The 19,632-nt window shown below is 37.2% G+C and overlaps 1 protein-coding gene across 1 annotated transcript in view; it reads left to right on the top strand.

Moving 5' to 3' along the window:
* Positions 1 to 227: 227 nt before the first annotated feature.
* The window catches only part of LOC122143623 (oocyte zinc finger protein XlCOF6-like), a 38,491-nt gene continuing 19,086 nt past the window's right edge, over positions 228 to 19,632 (top strand). Inside the window, exons 1-2 of the mRNA XM_042754173.1 lie at positions 228 to 509; positions 3,318 to 3,455. Coding sequence (XP_042610107.1) covers positions 3,374 to 3,455 — 82 coding nt within the window. The 5' untranslated portion in view covers positions 228 to 509; positions 3,318 to 3,373. The remainder of the gene's footprint in view (positions 510 to 3,317; positions 3,456 to 19,632) is intronic.

The following is a 19,632-nucleotide window of genomic DNA, read 5'->3' as shown; positions in this document are numbered from 1 at the left end:
CTGGTTTGCCAACCGCCGTTAAACGTCAAAGAAGAAGAAGAAGAAGAAGAAGAAGAAGAAGAAGAAGAAGAATCAACTCTGAACTTTTCTGTGCATTTTTTTATTTTAGACAGCAGGTGATGACGAGACTTTTATTTTGGTGTAGTGACGTGACGTCATAAGACTGCGCCGCTCTCCTGTGTCTGTTGTGATTCATTTGAAGAGAGAAAGGTTTGTGTTTTTAACCATTTAAAGTGTTTAAATCAACGCAACCAGATCAGGAAGTTTCATAGTTTTAACAAGCAGCGTAAAAGGGCTTCATTATTGCAGAAGAAAACGTGCTACAGCAGGGGTCCAATCCAGCTCGTGGTGATCGACTGTCCTCTAATAAACACACCTGCCTTTAATTTCCAAGCGATCCTGAAGACCATAATTAGTTGCTTCGCGTGTGTTTGATTAGGGTTGATGCTGAATTTTGCAGGACAGTCGATCACCAGGAGCAGTATCTGACATTAATGAAGGTCGTTTTTGTGAGTAAAGAGTAACAGAAACTCATTTCTCTTCGTTTAGTGAATCAAACTCCGAGTCAATTCAATCGATTGGTCGCAAAACGATTCAGTGATTCGAAGCACAAATACAACAAACACAAACACGCAATGACAACTTTTACAAACCTATAGCATTTTATCCCCCTGAAAACCTTATCTATTAAATATAACAAGTATTAAATGAACGGATAATTCAATTCAATTCAAGTTTATTTGTGTAGCTCTTTTTACGATACAAATCATTGCAAAGCAACTTTACAGAAAATTAAGTTTCTACAATATTTAGTAGTAGCTTATCAGTGATGACTGTCAGTTTATGTGCATACGGCAGAAATGTTTTAAAAATCAATAAAAGACGTAAACAAACAGACGATTAACACTATTAACAGCAATTATGCAATCAAACTTATAGCAAAATGTGGTAGTTCTGTATGTTGTCTCTGGGTTAGCATTATCTGAGGTCCTCTGAGGGGCTGCATCATCTCTTCTCAGGTGTTCTGGATCCAGACTGGAGCTTGTGTAAATCCTATAATAATAACTGCAGTCCAAAATTATGAGATGCATTATTTGAATGCTTGGCCAAAGAGGTGTGTTTTTAATCTAGATTTAAACAGAGGAAGTGTGTCTGAACCCCGAACATTATCAGGAAGGCTATTCCAGAGTTTGGGAGACAAATGTGAAAAAGCTCTACCTCCTTTAGTGGACTTTGCTATCCTAGGTACTATCAAAAGTCCAGCGTTTTGTGACCTTAGGGAGCGTGATGGGTTTGTAGCGTGGTATAAGACTAGTTAGGTACGCAGGAGCTAAGCCATTAAGGGCCTTATAAGTAAGTAATAATATTTTGTAACTGATACGGAAATTAATAGGTAGCCAGTGCAGAGACTGTAGTATTGGGGTAATATGATCATATTTTCTTGACCTGGTAAGGACTCTAGCCGCTGCATTTTGGACTACCTGTAGCTTGTTTATTGAGGATGCAGGACAAACACCTAGCAGTGCATTACAATAGTCCAGTCTAGAGGTCATGAATGCATGAACTAGCTTTTCTGCATCAGGAACAGGTAACATGTTTCGTAGCTTGGCAATGTTTCTAAGATGGAAGAATGCTGTTTTTGTAACATGGGAAATATGATTTTCAAAAGACAAGTTACTGTCTAATATAACACCCAGATTTTTGACTGTAGAGGAAGTAACAGTACATCCGTCTAGTTGCACTCCATATTTTACTGGTGATAAATGAGATGACTCCCCATTTAGATAAACAAAGTGGTAGCGATCGGACAGGTAGGATCTAAACCATCTTAAAGCCTGCCCTTGGATAACTGTATAGTTTTGTAATCTATCTATGAGTATGTCGTGATCTATGGTGTCAAACGCAGCACTAAGATCAAGTAAAACTAGCAATGAGATGCAGCCTTGGTCTGAAGCAAGAAGCAAGTCATTTGTAATTTTAACAAGTGCAGTTTCTGTGCTATGATGGGGCCTGAAACCCGACTGAAATTCTTCATAGAGATCATTTTTTTGCAGGTAGGAGCACAATTGAGCAGACACAACTTTTTCTAAAATTTTAGACATTAACGGAAGATTTGAAGTGGGTCTGTAATTTGCTAGTTCACTAGGATCTAGTTGTGGATTTCTTAATAAGAGGCTTAATAACCGCCAGCTTGAATGGTTTTGGGACGTGACCTAAAGATAACGACGAGTTAATAATATTGAGAAGCGGGTTCTTCTGCTACAGGTAACAACTCTTTCAGTAATTCAGTGGGTACAGGATCTAATAAACATGTTGTTGGTTTAGATGCAGTGATAAGTTTATTTAGCTCCTTCCTGTCCTATAGTTGTAAACACTGCAGTTTATCTTTGGGTGCGATGGATAAAACTAAAGTATTAGACGCTGTAGAATCTACATTTGTTATTGTATTTCTGATGTTATCTATTTTATCAGTGAAGAAATTCATAAAGTTATTACTATTTAACTGTGAGGGAATATTTAGATCGGGTGGCGTCTGGTTATTTGTTAATCTAGCCACTGTGCTAAATAAAAACCTTGGATTGTTTTGGTTGTTTTCTATGAGTTTGTGGATATGCTCGGCCCTGGCAGTTTTTAGAGCCTGTCTATAGCTGGACATACTGTTTTTCCACGCAATTCTAAAAACTTTTAAATCTGTCTTTGGTGGCTGGAACAATAGTTCTGCCCGGACGATAACGTGAAGCCATCGTCCGTTATCTTCGATGGCTTTAATAATAATAATAATAATAATAAACAGTAAACTATAGGCTTAGCCTTGGCTTAATATTTTAGCTATACAATTCAAGGATCAAGGATTTACCTGATCATTATAATGCATTTTGATTGCTTTAATTTCTACAGTTTATTAAAAATTTATTTCAGACATGAAATTCAGTTTGTTTCTGTAAAACACACATTTCAGCTTTAGAATAATCTCTCTGCTGGTCATCACTCAGAAACATCTGCAACATTTCAGTTAGTTTGCATGGTTATGAAAGTAAAACTAAAAATAACCTGCCGGCGAATGATGTCAAACAAAAAGAAACATTCAGACAAAATAAAAATCTGTTTAAATTAGTTTGAGTTTTATTCTGAATTTGGCATAATTTAAAGCTGATACTTTGTTTATGCGCCCGGTGAAGTTGTTAATCAGGTCATTAATTATCTCTCTGACTGACTCACTTAGCAGTGCAATAACTAGGAATCTGATTGAGACGCACCCAGAGATTTAGTTTGGGTTTATTTTTATTCCTGTTCATTATTCTCTTCATCTTAAACAGGACAAACACACAGAAACACTCCTGCTGGAGCATCTGAGATCCATGTGTTAATAAAGATGGCGTTTATTAAAGAGGAGAGTGAAGACATCAGGATTGAAGAAGTGTTCAGTCTGAAACAAGATACCGAGGAACAAACAGGTTGGTTTTCAATCTTAAAACTCGACTCACTCATTTGATCCTTATTAAAATGTTCAGCTCTACAGAAATGAATTATGTTTATGAAGATTATCGTTCAGCTATACAGTAATGAATTTTGTTTATGTAGATTATTACATGGTTTTTGTGTGAAATATTCATTTTGTAAATAATTTTTATGTGATTAATAAATTCAAATTGATTTATATTTGATTATTAAATTTTGAATTGTTGTATTTTATGAACACTTTGGAATATAGACGTAAGGTTGGTCTCTTTTTAAAGAAGAAAATTAGCAGATTTTGGCAAAAGTGGATTTTTTTCAAAAAATTAAAGTATCAAAAAGTTATAGAAGTTTAAATGTACTGTAAATAAAATACGCTATATTAATTTTAGTTTATTTTATTTATTATAAATATTTTACATAACAGGTTTTACTCTAAAATTGGTATAAAATTAAAGCCTTGTGTCTAAATAAGTTATGTTCCAAATTTGAAGTTGATAGGAAAAAAATTGAGGTTCCTGTGAGATTTTATTTAGGGCGTCATACCACAAACAGCCACTGGTAGGCCATCAAAACTCCTCTGAATTTTGTTTAATTAATTTTTCCCTAGATTTCTCTGTCAATTTTACTTCAATACTCAAAATAACCACCAAATATGGAATCCTGAGACTCAGACCTTTCCGATGATATGTTTGTTGGCAAGATTATAAAAAGTTTTGATTCTAAAAGACCGTAATGCATTTTGTAATATGACACTTGACTCCGCCCACTAAGGGGGAGGAGACCGTCATAAGATTTTAAAGTACCATTTCCATGGTAACGCAATGTCCGATTTCAAAATGGTTTTCACAGGATGAATCTTGGGCTTCTAAGCTTTCAAATGATATATAATTTATGATGATTGCTAAAAGATTTTATAGAGAAAAAGGACAACAAAAAAAAGAGCGCCAAGCGTCCCACAGGTGGGACGGTGACAGTTATGGGGTTAAAAAGTGTTTTTTTTAATTATAATGTTGTTATTATTAGTAGACCAGAACACGTGGATATGTTGTCATTCTTACACTATATCCCTGTTCGCACAGGATTAGTATGACCTGGTGACCTCCAGTCATTTGTGATAATTGCGGAGGTTGTCTGTGATTTTAATCCCGTGCGAATCAGCCATGTCTGTAATTTGTAAAGTAAAAATTCCCCCGCAAATGACCTACCATTTATTCACCGAACACCGAGGTCCTGTGGTAATATTAGTCCCATGTGAATCGGCATCTCTGTGATTTGGCCAGTATTTGTCGGGTCGTATATCATTTTTCGATGTTTTTGTTTCCTGTGTGCCTTTTTAGCCATCTTTCTTGAAGAATGGAGCTGTGTTATAGTGTTTTTTGGATGCTGTCATATCACTACGCCACACAATTTGCAGAAGGAGAAAGCTGAAAAGGTTTTGAGGTTAATGTATTACAAATAAATGAAGCATAAAGCTTGAGATATTATTTTAACCTGGTGAAATGTAAATGACACAGCGCACGAGACTATATTATTATTATTATTATTTTTTTTAATCCATCTAACCGGACCATAGAACGGGACTCTCAAAGCCTTGACATCCGGGTATCCGGGAGATAAGTCAGTAAATTCGAGTAAAATCCCAGGCTTTGTTTATCCCGTGCGAATGCACCACATGAAATTCAGATGTGGGGAGGGTAATTTCAAAATCACTCAAGGTCCCAAGATAATACTAATCCCGTGCGAATAGGTCTTATGATACTGAACTTTGATTTCAGTGATTTGGACTGTGAGATGGACACTTGCTTCTTGCACTCTATGTTGCACTTTACTTTTGCTTTAAAAAAAGGATTTCATAGAAATTTGGATTTCATTTGGTTTAATAAAATATTCTTGAGTAAAATTGTAGATTTTTGTGGGAAATCGTTTAGATTAATCGATAAAATAGTCGATAGATTAATCGTTAGTGGCAGCCCTAATGGATGAGACTGTCAGATGCGGCTTTACGGAGCTTCAGGCTCTGGAGCTGTGGTGTAAACAAACGCTACTGGCTATTTAACCCCTTAACTGTTTCTCACATTTTTGAACAATGACTTGAAAGTGCACAATCCTAACTTAAATTTTTCTAATTCATGAATGAAAACATTTTGTAACATGATATTGTCATCAGTTATTCCTTACATACAGTGCCTTGCAAAAGTATTAATACCCCTTCATTTTTTTTTTTTATGTTTTTTGTTTATGTTAATATGTTTTAAGTTTTTTTTTAAACTGATTTATCTACACTCCATACACCATATTCGTAAATTTCTTAAAATAAAAACTGAACTAAGTACATTGCATAAGAATTCATACCCTTATCTAAATATATAGCTGAAGCACCTTTACAGCCTCAAGTATTTTTGGGTATGACTCAACAAGCTTTGCTCATCAGCATTTGGAAATTATCTGCCATCCTTCTCCTCATCTCTTCGACAAGCTTTGCTCATCAGCATTTGGAAATTATCTGCCATCCTTTCAGGTTTCTCCAGAAATGTTTGATTAGGTTCAAGCTCAGGCTGTGTCTGGAACACTCAAGGACATTCACAGAGTTGTCTATAAGCCACTCTTGCTGTGTGTTTAGGGTCACTGTCCTGTTGGAAGATGAACCTTCTGCCCAATCTGAGCTTCTGAATGTTCTGGACTGGGTTTTCATTAAGGCTATCTCTAGCTTTTTTATTCTACTCTGATGAGTCTCTCAGTCCCTGCTGCTGAAAACAGCCCACAGCATGAGGCTCCAGCACACTTTACTTTTGGGATGCTGCTCTGCAGGTGATGAGCAGAGCTGGTTTCCTTCAAACATGATGCTTAGAATTGAGGTTCATCAGCCCAGAGAATCTTATTTCTCTCAGTCTGAAGGTCCTTTAGGTGCTGTTTTGTAAATTCCAAGCATGTTTTCATGTGTCTTCACTGAGGAGAGGATTGAGTTTGACCACATCGTCATAAGGACCAGATCAGTGGAGTGTTGCAGTGATGTTCTCCACATATGATCATGGAGCTCAACTAGAGTGACCATCAGCTTCTTGGTCACCATACTAACCAAAGCCCTTTTCCCTCAGTTGGTCAGTTTGTCCAGGAGGCCAGCTCTATGAAGAGTCCTAGTTGTTTCAAACTTCTTCCATTACGGATAATGGAGGCTACATGCTTCTGTGATCCTTCAATGAAGCAGAATTATTTCTGAACTCTGTCCTAGATGTGTGGCTTGACACAAACCTGTCTCTGAGCTCTAAACGCAGTTCTTTTGATCTCAGGGCTTGGTTTTTGTGCTGATATGCATTATCAGCTGTTAGACCTTTTATTAACCCTCTGGGGTCTAAGGGGTTTGGGGGCCTGGAGAAGTTTTGAAATCCTCTGACTTTTGTGCTTTTTTCAGTTGCTTATAAACATGTACATGGCTAAAGTCTAATAACACTGCAATCAGTAAAAACTGGGCTACAATAATATGTAAATAGCATGTATGTACATGATTGTGTTTTTGAGAAAACAACGTTTATGTGTGATTAGTGAAAAACTAAAATTTTAAAATCACTGAAATAAGGTCATAAAACACCTAGAGAACATTTGTTCACAAGACATGGACCTTGTAGCCTAGAATTTTTGCTTCAAAATGGTGTTATGTGTGATTAGTGAAATAGATTAATTTAAATTAATTTAACTTTTTGTTTCAAAAGGGCATATGCGTGTAGGCGTCAACTATCATGAATATTTGTGTGATTCACACCTGAGAAGACAAAGACCCACATAATGAGCTGCATAATGAGTCTTTCAGTCAGGTGTGTGACTGAGAGGGAAGAGTTACAAGAAAGAATGTGAGGACAAAATAAATGTATATATTTTTATGTTTGTAGTTTATTTAGAATATATTTAATTATCCCACAAAATAACTTGAGATTCACTTGTGAGTGCAGTTAAACAGTTTATTAGGAACAATCAAAGCTGACTTTCAAAGCTGAATTTTTAGCATCATTACTCCAGTCACACAATCCTTCAGAAATCATTCTAATATTCTGATTTGCTACTCAAAAAAAAAAAAAAACATTTATTATTATTATTATTATTATTATTTTTTTTTTTTAATTGAAAGAACAGCATAGTTTGTAACATGATTATTGTATTTATAATCACTTGTGTGCTAAATAAGTTCCTCATATTACTTTTATATCTTATTGCTGTCTACGTTAGAACATTAAAAAAAAAAAAAAAAAAAACATCCTGGCATCGTGAAACATTGAGATGATGTAAATGACACTTCATAATGTTTCACTTGATTATACATTTAGTCAAGAATTATATTTTGGAAAAAGTCTAACTAGTAAAATGTGTACAAGTTATATGAAAACTAATACAAGTAGATTAATAATAAAAAAGACTTACTCATGTTTATCTCTACTGGGTCAAGCCGCTTCGTTCTTCTTTCTGAGGTAATCCAAATCTTATCCCTCTCAGCGGTCTTATTGAGGTGAATTATGTCTTATTCCTCTCAGTGCGAAGCGAACAGTAACATTTAAAAAAACGTGAAGTTCAGTCTCGCAGCTTTATTTGCTCTGATGAGGGCGGTTACCCACCGCAAGCTTCACGTAGACGATTGTAATGTCAATACCACGTTCAGCGCGGGGGCGTGGTGGCATTAGATATAATAAAGGGAGACGTGAAAGACGGACATCACGTTGTTTTCATATGGATTATTTTATCACAGAATATTTGTTTTTGGTAGCACTTGCTCAGTTTAAAAGTAGACATGTCAAGCTTTCTATAGATATCTCTCTCATGTCTCTGTGTTGAGTATTTGCTGAGTTACAGTTCATTTTAATGATGAGTTTCTAAATGAAGATCAGCGCAGACCAAGGCTGCAGACAGCGCACTCTGTTTTTTTTTCTTTATTTTGTAAATGCACAAAGTTTTGTTGTTATTATGTGTGGATACAAATAAAAGTAGACCCTTTACAGATTCGACTGATGTATTGCTCTCATCTGTACGATCAAAACTGAAAGTGTAATTTAAGTTATTTTCGGGGTTATCAGGAGAATATGCCACAAAAAGCGTATCCGTGTTAAGTCGACTCCAGAGGGTTAAGATGTGTGTGCCTTTCAAAATTATACCCATTCAATTGAATTTGCCACAGGTTAACTTCACTCGAAGTGTAGTAACATCTACAAGCAATATGAATGCTCCTGAGCTAAACTTCAACTGTCCCAGATAAGGGTATGTATACTTATGCAATGGAATCATTTAAGTTTTTTTACTTTTTAATATATATAAAAAAATATACACCCACGACTGCAAGCCTGTGTTCATCAGAGACAACGATGAGACTGCCTACAGGGAAGAGGTACAGCACCTGGCCACATGGTGCACTGACAACAACCTGCTCCTTAACACCAGCAAGACAAAGGAGCTCATTGTGGACTTCAGAAAGAAGAAAGGAAACACGCACGACCCTATCCACATTAACGGGATGGCTGTTGAACATGTCTCCAACTTCAGGTTCCTGGGAACCACCATCTCGGAGGACCTGTCCTGGACTACAAACACCTCCAGCCTGGTCAAGAAGGCTCACCAACGCCTCTTCTTCCTCAGAACACTGAAGAAGAACCAGCTGTCTTCAGCCATAGTGGTAAACTTTTACCGGTGTGCGATCGAGAGCATCCTGACCAGTTGTATCACAGTCTGGTATGGGAACTGCTCTGTGGCTGACCGCAAAGCACTGCAGAGGGTGGTGAAAACTGCCCAACGCATCACAGGGACACCACCTCCTGCTATTGAGGACATCCAGAGAAAATGCTGTCTACGTCAAGCTTGCAGCATACTTAAGGACTCATCTCACCCTGACCATAGACTGTTTAACCTCCTGCCCTCCGGGAGGCGCTTCAGGAGCCTCCGGACAAGGACCAGCAGATCCAGGAACAGCTTTTTCCCTACAGCTGTCTCCTTACTGAACTCTGCCCTCTGACACCCCCACACCATACACACACACACCTCCTCATCACGACATCTGATTTACAAACAAGCAAAAAACAGTAAACTTGTTATTACTTGCACTACTGTCTGTTCATCCAGAATACTGAGTAATCCATTTGCACACTGAAATATTTGCACTTTACTCTCCATTGCAATAGTGTAAATGTTCATATGTTTATAGTTTATGCTTATAGTGTACATACACTTACAGATAATCCATCTGTATAGTATGTTCATAGTACACCTATCTGTATATCATGCTGATAGTATTTAAAATCTGTAAATTATGTCCATAATACTGCCTTATTTGTATATTTATTGTACATTTGTAACATATTGTAGACACTGTATATTCTGTACTTACTGCACTTCTGGTTAGATGCTAACTGCATTTCATTGCCTTGTACCTTACATGTGCAGTGACAATAAAGTTGAATCTAATCTAATCTAATCTAAATATATATAGTTTGATCTAATTTAGTATTGTATAAGTATAGGGAAATTTGTTTGTTGTTGTGTTTGTGTATATGTAATTATGATTGTTGGGTTAATATGAGACAAAATTACAGAATGTCACATTTTATTATTGGGTGATTCAACACAAAGATGTTTTACCAGTTAGAGTTTCATCTCCCTGTCTGATGTGAGCATTAGTATTGGAACCGTTGCCTCACAGGTCTTTATAAGTGTTCAGCTGTGTCCTGTTGCATTAATTCTTCAGATATTAAAAGCATGAAATGTGTCTTATCAGTTATATATATATTGGATCAGGACAATGACCCAAAACACCCTGCCAGTTCAGTCAAGGGCTTTATCAGGGCAAAGAAATGTAAAGTCTAGGATTGCCCAAATCAATCTCCAGATTTAAATCTGATTGAACATTAATTTCACCAGCTGAAGAGGAGACTAAAGACAGAAACTCCCCAAAACAAGCAACAGTTGGAATTGGCTGCATTAAAGGCTGGAGAAAAGCATTTCAAAGCATAAGACCAAGAGTCTGGTGATGTCTATGTTCAAATAAAGTATCAAAAGCAAGAAATCTTATGGTTTTATTGGACAAAACTGTTAAAATACATAATGTATTATAAACAATAGAGCTAATGTACATTACGCATTACAACAAAGGCCTGCACGGGGTGTCAACGGCCTGACAATTGTTTTTTCTAATACTAAAAATATATTACACAGACTTTTAGGCTACACTGGCCTAAAGAGTGAAAGAGTGAATGGCCTTTGAAAGAGTGGGGAAGTTGTGGCCTAATGGTTAGAGAGTTTGACTCCTAATCCTAAGGTTGTGGGTTCGAGTCTTGGGGCACGACTGAGGTGCCCTTGAGCAAGCATAAATGATACCCCCTGCTCTGGGTGTGTGTTCACGGTGTGTGTGTGTGTGCACTTTGGATGGGTTAAATGCAGAGCATGAATTCTGAGTATGGGTCACCATACTTGGCTGTATGTCACGTCACTTTCACTGTCACTGTCACTTTCATAAACTATTGCAGCGGTTTTCAACTCCAGTCCTCACGGCCCCCACTCTGCATATTTTATGTTTCTCTTATTGCTTTAGACATTTGATCTATTTGACCAAAAGTGCCCTGCGAAGTGGACATCACAGGATATTCTGCCATGATTCCAGTTCGAAGCAAGCGTGTATGTTCCATTCAAAGGGCATTAAAGTGTGTGAGACGTAAATTTAAATAGTATTTATTTACAGAGGTATATTATGTCACACTTCACACTTCTCAAGTAAGTTTCATCTGTGTGTGAGGTAAACATCAACAGATCTCCCATGCTCAGGGAGCAATGAACACTCTAGGGACCATGTCAGTGGGAACACAGTTCATGCACAGAGCTCATGATTATCTGAATCAGGTGTGTTAACTAAGAGAGACATGCAAAATATACAGGACTGGGATTGTGAACCACTGAGCTATGGAACATAAAAGAAGATAATTTGGGAAACATATCAGTTTTTTTTGCTAATACAATCTGCTGGCCTCGCTAACACCTCTTCCAGAAGCAACCTAGGTTTCCCAGGAGTGTCCCATCCAGGTACTGACCAGCTCAACCCTGCTTAGCTTCAGTGGGTGACCAGTCTTGGGCTGCAGGGTGATATGGCTGTGGCATAGATTGTACCGCGTTGACATCGCATACCTACGTCATGTACGTGTTTACCGTGCATGCGCAAAGTGACATATGCTATGTCTATAACACGCATGTGCATTAACGTGGTGACAGCGCAGGCGTGTGTAATTTGCATTGCGTGATGACGTTAGGTGTTTTCGCGCCATGCGTGACAACATGTCATTAAAATTCATGTGCATACTTAACAGAATACTCCAATAAAATGTAAAAGTATTAAAGAACACTTAAATGTAATACATCACATATCCATGATTTTAACCATGTTTCAGCTGAGGCAAAATTATACGGAAATACAGAGTTTATTCTGTAATATCTGTGTAGTATTCTATTTACAACTTATTAACATTCTGTTGCACTTTACTTCACTTTGTATATTGAAATATTACACTTTAATGGCACCTTATATATTTCTTATTGGAATAGTCAACATTACAAAAGATAAATAGCAGTCGTCAGCTCTAGTGGTGCAGATGGTAAAATGTGTGTTGTTCACAATTTGACGCGATCGACCTGGGTTCGAATCCACCTTTTGGCGAAATTTTTACATTATCACATTAGAAAAGCATTTATTTATTTATTTTTTTATATAAAAATGAAGGAAATCATCAAAAAGTTTCGAGGGAGGGCTTTATTGTCCCAATAAAGTTGCATCCATTTAATCATTTGAATTAAAATTATAATTTACACTCAATAAGTTATTACTGCATACTGTTTTATAAAGTACTACAGTACTGAGGTGCAGATAATTTGCAATAAGTAGTATAAACAGCAGAAAATCCTGCTATTTTGACAGTGTAAATAGAATCTATAGCTATTTACAATTAGTGCAATTGCCTTTCTTATTTTAATCTTTCCACTGTCATGGTTCTTGTTTATTTATTTGTTAAGTATAATTTTGGACATTTTTCCTTTGCTTTGGCAATTCTGCATGTGAAATATTTAAGCTAATAAAGTAGTTTTAAGTTCAACTGACTACATACAGTATATTTTCAGTGTCTGCATCCAATTTCATGCATGGTGCCTCTAAAAAACCAAACTGATAACTTTTTTTGATCTTTTTAATTTTTTTATTTCAAAGAACAAAACAGAAAATATAATTGTATATACAAATATAGATTAAGACTATAGACTATAAACATGACACAAGAAAAAAAAAATAATCTACTTATTCTGAAATTCACCTCCATCACTGATAAAACAATCAACCGAGTGTAGCCCTCTAATTCTTTGAATGAATAAAACCCACACAGGACTCCCCTCCTGCCATTCCCCTCATACCCAGGTGGGCAGTCTTTAAATATCTCACTGCACCGTAGGCATCGGGTCAGTGAACATGGCACCTGGAACTCCTGGTTGTATTGTGCAGAAAATGCACTTTCAGTTCATGTCACCTAATTTACATAAAAGAACAAACAATATGAAAGCAATATTAAATCATTTTGAAGAAAGGCAAAGGAGCCATACAAGGAAAAGATTTTAAATGTATTTTTAAATATATTATAGGATGGTGTTAGAAAAAGTGAAGAGTTTAAATCCATAAATCCATTTTGATTAATTTGAGTATAAATGTGTTTTCTTTACCAAGAAAGTGGCACGATTTAAACCACTATTTTATGTTTAAAACTTTCACATAGCATCTTTAGGTTATAATAACATTAAAAATTAAAATCCAGGTTTGATTTTCAAAGATTTATTACAAAATTGTATAATTTTTTCCCCAAAATGCAATAAAGCCATATTACTTTTTCTCCTCAAAATGCAATAAATCCACTGAATCAATATGAGATTTTTTTTGTTTGTTTCATATTGAAACTGATGAAAATACACATAGTAAGTTGATCCACATATGAAACCTCTGAACCTGGTCAGTACTAATTATATTATATCATAATCAGTACTTATATACAGGCACTGGACTAAAAATATATCCATCAGTCATCGCTTCCGAACTCAACGGGTCATATTGTTAATGCTATAAATTAATTACAGCAATAAAATAAAAATTCCTCATGAGCAAGAACATTAACAATATCACATTAGACCACAGACATTCCAAAATGACATTTCCCTTACATTCAACTTCCAAAAGCATTCATCTTTGCCATGTTACATTCATTTAGTTTGTAACAGTCACCAACAACACGTCACATAAAGAAAATGAAGGGGGATCAATCACCGTTGAATAGCATACTATATTTCCTTTAGGAGCACACAATTACAGCATCAAATACCATACATGTCTAAACCATATTTTGTGCAACAGCGCTGTCGGTCTGTCCCTATTTAGAGGCAAAACCTTTTAAATGTCCTTTAACATTAAAGTTCTGAATAACCACAAATGTCCTTGGTTCATCACAGTATTGTAGATGTTTAGGATGTTAAAAGGATAAAGTCCAAGATCATCCACAGTGATAATCCAGTGTAGAGTAGAGAGCAATTCAGAAGAAATTCCAAGGTTGAAGTAAATAGTAAATCAGAAACATTTACCGGTTGAGTTGAGATGCCCTCAAAATTAAGTGGATACACAAACCCTATTGAGATGTAGAACACCAATGTTCCTCAGTAAGGGTTTGAGTAAGCATGGGGAGAGCAAACACTCCCAGCTCACAAGTGTCCTTCCTCAAACTTCCCGCTCCTCTTATTCTCTGATCTAGAGAAACTTCCCTGATAATGACTCCATCACGCCCCCTCATGACTGGGAGTAAAATTACCACTTTAAATGAAAATAAGGTAACAGCTTACTAGCTCTGTTACAAGTTGACTAGTGCTATATGCTGTATTAGCAAAAACAAAAATGTTTTAATAAAAACACTAACACTGACAAGCTACGCAATATCACGGTCATAAACGAATGCGATTCATCTGATGAATGTGACATAGCGCAGCTTGTCAGTAATCTGCGGCTCTGTGTATTAAATGTCGCTCCATCTAAAAGCATGTGATGGAGATTTACCAGTACTATTAATCACAGAACTGGCTTGACTGACGAGATGCGGATAACAATCACATGCGATTTATCGTGCAGCCCTTGTTTGTTGATCACAAAGTACAAAATAGAGGAGTAAAACTAAGATGAGGAGTGTATTCAAAGTGCTGCCATTACTGTCCAAGGTGCATGGAATGGTGCGCTGTGATTGGTTGCTTACTGTTTACAGTGCGTGGAATGGTGCACTGTGATTGGTTGTTACTGTTTACAGTGCGTGGAATGGTGCGCTGTGATTGGTTGAGCGGATATATCGCATTCTGCTAAAAAGGGAGACTGGCGCTTGCCACGGTTTGGAAAAAAAGGGGGAAAACATGAAAACTCAGCGAATATCACATTTTGCGTATAATTAAAAATTGACTTTTCAATACCGACCAGAAACAATACTGATTTTGGCGGAAACTCATTTTTTTTTTTTTAATGGCATTTATCGCGTTTTGGTACCAAACTCTTCAAGTGTTATTTGCTTTGTCTGTAAAGTACCTAAGAGATTTAATTTAAAACCAGCATTAACATCAACTAAATTAAGAAAGTTTGTCAAGTCAAAACTAAGGTTGGCTTGGCTTGAGAAAGCATAGCCTCAAAGTTTGAAGTTTTTTCAATTTGAAAATTTTACAGTTGAGGGCAATACAGTCTATCAGAGAGAAGAAAAAAACAGATAGTTGAGAAGAGACAGACAGAAAGATGAAAAGAGACAGACACTCAAATACTCTTTACAGTTCTCACATGTTAAGGAGTTAAAGAACTATCTAGCCACATGAAGTGGGCCTCCTCTCTGAATTTCGTCTCACTGAAAATGTCCCTAAAAAGTCATATGAAGTCACATGAAGGTCAATTTAAGAGGTAACACTTTACAATAAGGTGTTATTGGTAAACACTAGTTAATGTATTAATTAACATGAACTAACAATGAACCATACGTTGGTTACAGTATCTATTAATCTTTGATAATGTTAGTTAATGAAAAAGATTACAAATATGAGAAACTTTTTTTTTTTTTTTTTAAATGCATGCAACCATCAATGGTATTACTTTATTAATATAAGTCTTTCTGCTCTATTTTAAGACATCTTTAAAGGCTCTTTTTTGGCAAAATAAGACTTTTAAAAACCCTTTAAAGACCAGCAGAATCCCTGTCACCACGAATACTATATCATAAAACATGGCATAAATGTTTGAAATCGCACACATTTGCAATGACACTCCCTATGATTATGACCAAAGCATCCTTACAATTAAAAGGCGTTTACACAAACGCACATTTAAAAAAAAAAAAAAAGTAAGTGAATTTTCTTTGACTTAAAGGTGCCATGTGTCATGTCTGGCAAAAAAAATCAAGTCATACTCCACATTCCATACCAGATGGGGGCAGTATGCCTCAATAAAGTGAATTGGTCTACTCTAGAGTAACAAACGAGAAACGGCATAGTCTCTATGCTCCGCCCCTACCTTCACAACAACCCTAGAGCCATAGCCGAAGCCTAAGTGGACGTTTTGCCTCCAGAGGAACGTTGGGTGATGTCAAGTGATTTTGAAACATCTTCAAGCTACACCCCTTCACATTACATTTTGAGTTGTATATACACATTATTTGAATTAAATTAATTTTGACAGACAGCATTCTGTCAACATCATTGGTCAACATCAGACAGCTGATGTTGACCAAGCTAGCGCCAACCAACGTAACCAGAGCTGCCAACTCTCAAGCATTCACCATGAGACACACGCAATTGACTCTTTTCACACGCTTTCACGCCACACATCAATTTTCTCACGCACAGAAAACCCACGAAACAAAGAGGACACGGAGACCAACAGACTAGACAGAGCAGGTTAGTTATGATATAAAAAAAATATCAGATTCTGTCAATTTTATGACGCAATTCAAACAATACCGTTTTGGCACTTGTAAATGTTACACGGCAGATCCCTAGTGCACGTGAACAGATCATCTCTACTATAGTAAAAAAAACACGAACACCGTTGAAAGATACAGTAGGCTACAAATGACCAAAATGTATTTCTCATACATAATATCGATCAATCAGTGTTTTTTTTTTATCAATGTTAAGAGGTCAATAGGGCTGATAGGACTCTCTGTATGTTTACAGCATTAGGTGATTTTTTTTTATTATTTCTTGTTGTAGTTTAGTTAAAAATGATAAAGTATTCATAGCTGCACATATACAAGTGAAAATATGGACAACATCTATTTAGAGTGTTACGTATGCTGCCCGCCTGATGCTAATTTAGCAGCATATATCAAGTTTGATTTTCATTAGCAAAAACTTGACCGCTCTGAATATAGTGAGTGAGTGCGCGCGCGGCCGGGGCCCGCTCTCTCTCTCTCTCTCTCGGGTTCATTATCATCGAAGACATTTTAAGCTTCTTAGGTAATGTTACATTTTAGCATCAGCTTGGTAGAGAGGGGCTTTGGTAGATAACAGGTGAAAACCGGATCGGATCTGTGGGTAAGTTATAGCTAGCTAATTATCAAACGCAGCTACGGTTAGCCATCGCTAACATTAGCGAGTTTGTGCGCGCGCGGCCGATACATTTCTATGTTATAACTTCCCGAAAAAAATACGCAAACATATAAAACAAACTACTAGCGAAATACTAACATGATCTTACTTACCAATCCAAAAGAAATGTTGCAAGTTCGGAGTCGAACCTCATTTCTTTCAAGTCCATCAGTTGTCTCCAGCGATGGAAAGCAGTGCCGATGTTTACTCTGGTTCGGCTCCTTTTCTTATCGGATTTGATTTGTGATCCCGAGCGCGGTTGTTTCCCTGTTGCGGGTGGTGGTGGTAGGTGTTTCTTGCCAAGGGCTTCAGCCATCCTTCCACTCTCTTCCCTGAACTGAAATGAAGTAGTGGGCTGTACTTTCCACACGATTGACATCAGGTTCAAGTACGCCCACAAGCCGTGCGAGTTATTCGTGTATTGCAGGTTGGCTGGTGGTTATGTTGCCCGCATACCGCCTCCCATGGCCGAAACTGGTATTACGACACCTGTCGGGCCGTGGCTAGTAATGCTAATGCTAATTAAGGTTGATATCTCTGCAGCACTATAACTTGACATTTTTTTAATGACATCATCGCCCTTTTTTCTTCTCATTCTTTTGATGGGTGTAGGTCATTTTTTGGATATTTTTACCTCAATTTTTACACATGGCACCTTTAACTGCCACCGAATCTCAAATCCACCATACCTTTTGAACATCCGGAAGTGAAAGAACCTGTACATGAGCATTAGCGCCAGTATTTACAGTAAATCCATATGTAACATAGGTATGTGACGTCACCGCGCTACAGTCTGCAGCGAGGAGTACTTGTAGCTATGTTGCTCACAGACACACAACAGTTCTGCTCAGGCTTTATAAGTAATATTTTTGTTGGCAAAATTGAGCGAAAACAGATAATACTTTGTTAAATATATAATTCTTAATTGGTTAAATATAATTTTACATTCTTATTTACTGAACTGTTGCATAAAATCACATTTAAACTTGTGATATTCAGGACAAAATAGCAATCGCTTGAAATTGATCTTGCTGCCTGTGTGATATCAAATATCATTCATATGATACACGTAAATATGAGACAAAAACTCACATGGGCATTTTTTCCCCCCAATATCTTGAATTTGAGGGCATAACTGCATTCATGGAGCTGTTGCCCTGCATCAAATTTGTCAGCAGTTAACTGTATGAAATGTCAAGTCAAGTCAAGTCATCTTTATTTATATAGCGCTTTAAACAAAAAAGATTGCGTCAAAGCAACTGAACAACATCAATTAGGAAAGCAGTGTGTCAATAATGCAAAATGACAGTTAAAGGCAGTTCATCATTGAATTCAGTGATGTCATCATGCAGCTCAGCTCAGTTCAGTTTAAATAGTATCTGTACAATAATTTGCAATCAAGTCAACGATATCGCTGTAAATGAAGTGTCCCCAACTAAGCAAGCCAGAGGCGACAGCGGCAAGGAACCAAAAATCCATCAGTGACAGAATTGAGAAAAAAACCTTGGGAGAACCCAGGCTCAGTTTGGGGGGCCAGTTCTCCTCTGGCCAGACGAAACCAGCAGTTCAATTCCAGGCTGCAGCAAAGTCAGATTGTGCAGAAGAATCATCTGTTCCCTGTGGTCTTGTCCCGGTGGTCGTCTGAGACAAGGTCTTTAGCACCTAGAGCCCCAGAGACAGATCCCCTATCTGTCTCTGGGGCTCTAGTCCTGGTCTCCGCTGTATTTCAGGGCTGTAGAGGTCCTTTCTAGGTGCTGATCCACCATCTGGGCTGGATACATACTGGATCCGGGTGACTGCAGTGACCCTCTGACTTGAAATGTAAGATGATGTACAGGTCTGGGGCCAGGGCCAGTGGATTAACTACGTTAAAATAGTTTACTTGTGCTATTTTTTCATAACTAAATAAGTTAATGTGTTAAACTGACAGCCCTAATATATATATATATGTTATATATATATATATATATATATATATATATATATAAAAGTATATAAGTAAATATATAAGTGTCCCTGTCCATTTTATTATTTATTATAGTCCTTTCCTGTGAAAGTAGGATCACTGTAATCTCTGTCGCTGAGATCCCCTCGTTGAATTGAAGAAGTGGGGACAGTAGTCATCACCTTCCCGTTGCTTTATAAAGCTGCAGCATATCTTCTTTGGCAGTGAATTGACAAAATCCTCCGCTTTTTGAACATCAGCTGTTCACCTTTGTGCCAAAGTTTAATTGCTGCTGGATAGATGAGGAAAGGCTGCAGACCCAGATCCATCATCTTCTTCAGGATGGGATTGAAACTCTTTCTCTTGTCAGTTGTGATTTGACTGACATTGTCCTGCATGAGTTTCACCGGATAGGCTTTCTGACCTGGCATGCCATCTCAGTACACGGAAGATGAGAGTACACAGCCGATCAAAGTTGCCTCTTCTTCCATCATACACGCTCGGTCAATCTCGATGTTGCGGTCTTTCAATGAAGGCATCCACTTGGACAGATTAGCTCTGAGGAAGCCAGCTGCGTCGGCGCC

This window comes from Cyprinus carpio, unplaced genomic scaffold, assembly GCF_018340385.1.
Source record: "Cyprinus carpio isolate SPL01 unplaced genomic scaffold, ASM1834038v1 S000006466, whole genome shotgun sequence".
Classification (NCBI taxonomy): Eukaryota; Metazoa; Chordata; class Actinopteri; order Cypriniformes; family Cyprinidae; genus Cyprinus; species Cyprinus carpio.
This window is presented reverse-complemented; position numbering and strand designations above follow the sequence as displayed.